Source organism: Anolis carolinensis, chromosome 1, assembly GCF_035594765.1.
Source record: "Anolis carolinensis isolate JA03-04 chromosome 1, rAnoCar3.1.pri, whole genome shotgun sequence".
Taxonomy (NCBI): domain Eukaryota; kingdom Metazoa; phylum Chordata; class Lepidosauria; order Squamata; family Dactyloidae; genus Anolis; species Anolis carolinensis.
Genome location: NC_085841.1, coordinates 86,867,590 through 86,872,098, shown reverse-complemented (window position 1 = coordinate 86,872,098; position 4,509 = coordinate 86,867,590). Strand labels below are relative to the sequence as shown.

The 4,509-nt window shown below is 39.0% G+C and overlaps 1 protein-coding gene across 1 annotated transcript; it reads right to left on the bottom strand.

Annotated features, from left to right (window-relative positions):
* Nucleotides 1-839: 839 nt before the first annotated feature.
* On the bottom strand, nt 840-2,180 carry LOC100553785 (trace amine-associated receptor 5). Its single transcript, XM_003223316.2, has one exon. It carries the CDS (start codon nt 2,178-2,180, stop codon nt 1,128-1,130), a length of 1,053 nt encoding a protein of 350 aa, XP_003223364.1. The 3' UTR covers nt 840-1,127.
* Nucleotides 2,181-4,509: the final 2,329 nt, after the last annotated feature.

Below are 4,509 nucleotides of genomic sequence, written 5' to 3'. Positions count from 1 at the left end.
CACATCTGGGTGTTCCCTGGGCAACATCTCTGTAGACAGCCAATTCTCTCACACCAGAAGCGATTTGCAGTATGTTCTCAGGTCGCTTCTGACACAATAAAAAGAATCTTAAGTGACAGTGACAAGAATTATAAATACATGAATCACTGTGTTCACAGAGAGCAATTCTTTTTTCTTTGAATATTCCATATTTTACATGCATTGTGGCTGTTATCGTTTTGGTGGACTATACCGCTCAGGTGACATAGTATACATTTAGGGTTATACACTGGTTTCTAGAGGTAAACTGTCTCTGCCATGGTTTAGAGAGAAAGCAGGTAGGAACAGACAATTTTTCAATGTTCTTAATTTTCCAATGCAATCTTTTGCTTTTTAGTTGTTGTGGTGTGCCTCTTGATTTATGATAACCCTAAGTGCTATCATAAGGTTTTCTTGGCAAGATTTGCTCAGAGGGGACTTGCTTTTGTCTTTCTCTGAGGCTGAGAAAGTGTGAACTTGGCCAAGATCACCCAGTGGGTTTCCATAGCCAATCAATTCAAACCTGATGTCTGAAGTCCAGTGCTGAAACCACTGCACCACACTGGCTTCCTTTCTTTGTGGGCCATACTGTAGTGTACACAAACATTTCTAGGACTCACCATCTTTCTCACTAGATTAATATTGGTTACTCTGCCCCCAACCAACCTGTTGCTGTGCTAGCTGTATTTTTTTTACTTTTTATTCCTGTCACAATAATTATGCCAACACAATTATCCAGAGCAATAGAAACTCTGACTATATTATGACACATGGCTCAGAAATTGATGAGTATAAATAGTCAATTAAATTCTTTGCAACTTCTTTTCTTTGATCCCCAGGGTCAGCCTTTCTATTAAGCGCAGAGGTTTTTACCTCAAACAGCTTATTTGGGTGTCATGAAAGGACAACAGGTTGACAGTTCTTGAATGTATTATTATTTTATTGTCAGGAAGGGGACAAGATGTCAAAATGACCAACTGTAACTACTAGAAACTTGGCTTCAAGTGTGTGCATCTCTGCATATATGTGCACCATTTATTTTCCCACTCCAGGCAATGAAATATCTTAGGGCAACCCTCCTTGTACTATCATCCACTATTGCTGTTGGGTTATTCCTCTTGGTATAGGTCTATTGTACACGTTTGTGCGCTGAAGATCTGACGGGTTAGGACAAGCTTTACAGCTCTCCTGAACCAATGATATGAAAACACATAAATCAAGGGGTTACATGCAGAATTAAAGTAAGCAAACCAAATAAGAACATCAAACACTACAGGTGGGGTAATGAAATCCAACAAGCTGTCCACTATGGTGTCTATGGTAAAGGGCAACCAGCACAGGAGGTAGATTCCTACTGCAATTCCCAGAGTCTTCGCTGCCTTCTTTTCTCTTTTTGTGGCTCCCAACTGATGCTGTGGATTCCCGGTATTCCTAGTCATGTTGCTTATCTGTTTGGCTTGTTTGTTTGCCACAATAAATATTTTCACATACAAGCCTATCATTATGAGGCAGGGGAGGAAGAAAACTGGGAAGTTGATCCAGCCCCAGAGTTTGTTGAACAGCAGCTGACAGCTCCCAATGCAAGGCATGTCTTGCAAGAAATGATCTAAACTCTCCTCAATTATTTTGCTATAGAGGAAGACGGAGGTATAAACCACAGGCACCCCCCACCCCACTGCAATGTAAGTGCACGCAACCCTTACAGTGAACTTGGTGGGATAGAGCAATGGGTCACAGATGGCGCAGTGACGGTCAATGGATATAAAACAGAGATGGAATATGGAAGTCAAGCAAAACAACGTGTCCAGAAAAGTATGAAGCCGGCAAAAGTCATCACCGAAGTACCAGCAGCTTTCCACAGAGCGGATTGCACTAAAAGGAAGGACTGTTAAGCCCAGGAGGAGATCTGCCAAGGCTAGGGAGAGCAGCAAGAAATTGGTTGGAGTGTGAAGTACTTTGAAGTGGAAGATAGAAATCACCACCAGCAGGTTTCCCAGGACCATCAGAAGCACACCAAGAGTGCAGACCAAGTAGATGGCAAACTGGATTCCGAAAGGATATAGGCTTCTGTAGCAGGAACCATTAATCTTAAAGCACAGTAAATCCAACGTTGGGACTTCTGCAACAGAGCTCATGCTTTGCGACCAGTTGCTGCTCTTCATTTCTACCTTCCTTTGCTAGCTATATCTAAAAACATACACATATAAAGAGGAAATGGAGTGTTGGTCCCGTGAAAAGAATCAGAAGGCAACCTGTCTTTATTTGTTTGAATGATGTTTATTGCCACGTAATGCATTAAATTTGGAATGTATGCTCACCCAACCTGATCCAGACCTATCTAACCCTATTAACTTTGTACATTAAGTTTTTTCTCTTTATTCATTTCTAGCTGCTACCATTAGTTCAATATCCATCATTGCGAAAGCCTGCAGTGCTGCCTATAGGTATGCTTTCAAAATTTCTGATTGGGAGGGCACATGGTCTTAGAAATGGACTTCAGGGGCTCTGTGTAAGTTTACATGTCTATTAATGTAGTTTAAAAAAAATTAGATGACTGTCATGGCTTTTTATAATATCTTTTTCTTATCAAAGATTAAAGTATTTAATGTATCTTTATGTGTGTTTAGAAAATATTTGTGTAAACCTATTGTATAGCATATATGATTGCATTTTGTTAAGTGTTGGTTAATGAAGCCTGGCTTCATATACAGTACAGTATATTTTTCTTTTGTAAACTATTTAATGTGAAAGTTTAGAATGCTTATTCATATGAATGACAGAATTATGGGTGGAAAATCATTCATCATGATTATTGAGAACAAATGTATCATTTGAAACAGTTTTTTAAAAGAGTCATTGTTTGTTTCCAGTCTCTGTAAAATATTATCTTAGAGGATTCAGAATCATTCTGATAAAATTTGGAATGTTCTTTTTAAAAGTTATTGAATTACTAGTCTGTGATAACTATTTAAACAGTAAATACGTCTTTGACAAAACAAAGAAACTTTGATAAAATCTGTACAATCAGACGAGTAGCATTTGTACTAATGAATAATCCAAGACTAGTGGGATAGGGATGGTATTTTAATTCTCCGACATTTAACTGTATTATTAGGGGAGATAATAAATGGAGATTTGAGGAACCTGTCTAATCTGTCTATAGATGAAAAAAAATCATAAGGCCAACACACATTAAAGAAGTCTATCACTCATCTATCTACCGATCTGTCTGTCTGTCTGTCTGTCTGTCTGTCTGTCTGTCTGTCTGTCTGTCTATCTATCTATCTATCTATCTATCTATCTATCTATCTATCTATCTATCTATCTATCTATCTATCTCCTATCTGTTTTTAAAAGTTACTTACCTGCTGTTTTTTGCTGTGTTACCTTTCAAAGTCTTGTCTTCATTCTGAATCCAGGAAGTGTTAAATCACTCTGTGCTTTATATAATCCAGTTGGATCAACAGTCCTTTCTACAATATTCCTCTCTAAGGAATAGTCTATTTGAAGGTTTGGTCAACAGTATACAAGCATGTTCTAAAGCACTGCTGCTCATTTTCAATAGCCTTTTCACATATACATGCTCATTATTTAACTTGACATTTCATCTTTGGTAGCTGAGAGTGCAATCCTATGTATGCCTCATCAAATATCTTGCTGAAGATTCTGGGACTTGCTCTCCAATAAAGATATATGTTGTTTAGGCATTTCTTCTCTGAGTGAGTTCATGCAGTGATATATACACCTTGGGCTCTCAATGCTCCAACTGTCTTCCATATTGTATAAAGGTAAAGATTTCCCCTGACGTTAAGTCCAGTCGTGACCGACTCTGGCGGTTGGTGCTCATCTCCATTTCTAAGCCGAAGAGCCAGCGTTGTCCGTAGACACCTCCAGGGTCATGTGGCTGGCATGACTGCATGGAGTGCCGTTACCTTCCCGCTGGAGCGGTACCTATTGATCTACTCACATTTGCATGTTTTCAAACTGCTAGGTTGGCAGGAGCTGGGGCTAACAGCGGGCGCTCATTCTGCTCCCGGAATTTGAACCTGGGACCTTTTGGTCCGCAAGTTCAGCAGCTCAGCGCTAAATTGCCCTTGTCTTCTGTAATTTTCTTTTCTCTCCACTATGAATTATTAGGGGCAATTCCCACACTTTGTTTGACATAGCCTTTTTTCCTACCTGGGACTAAAAATGTTTATCCATAACAGAAACCAGTTTATAAAATCTGTTAGTGATTGAATTAGATTACTTAGTGCTCAAAAGAGAACTTTCAGGCAAGAAAACTAGGCCATTTATGGCCAACATGTTTTCACTATGGCATGTATTTACTTTGAGAGTGCACAGAAATAAGTTATTAAGATAGTGTCCTTGCCTCTTTTGCAGTAAATATTTATTTTCACATGATTGTGGAACAAGGCTACAAGGGAAAAGCAGTTTGCAATAGTCCCATAGCCAGGAATATAACTGTTGGTTCACTGAGCAGAAGATATA

Bases quoted from the DNA above. Each gene is read 5' to 3' on its own strand.
- LOC100553785 (XM_003223316.2), bottom strand. From the start codon at position 2,180: ATGAAGAGCAGCAACTGGTCGCAAAGCATGAGCTCTGTTGCAGAAGTC.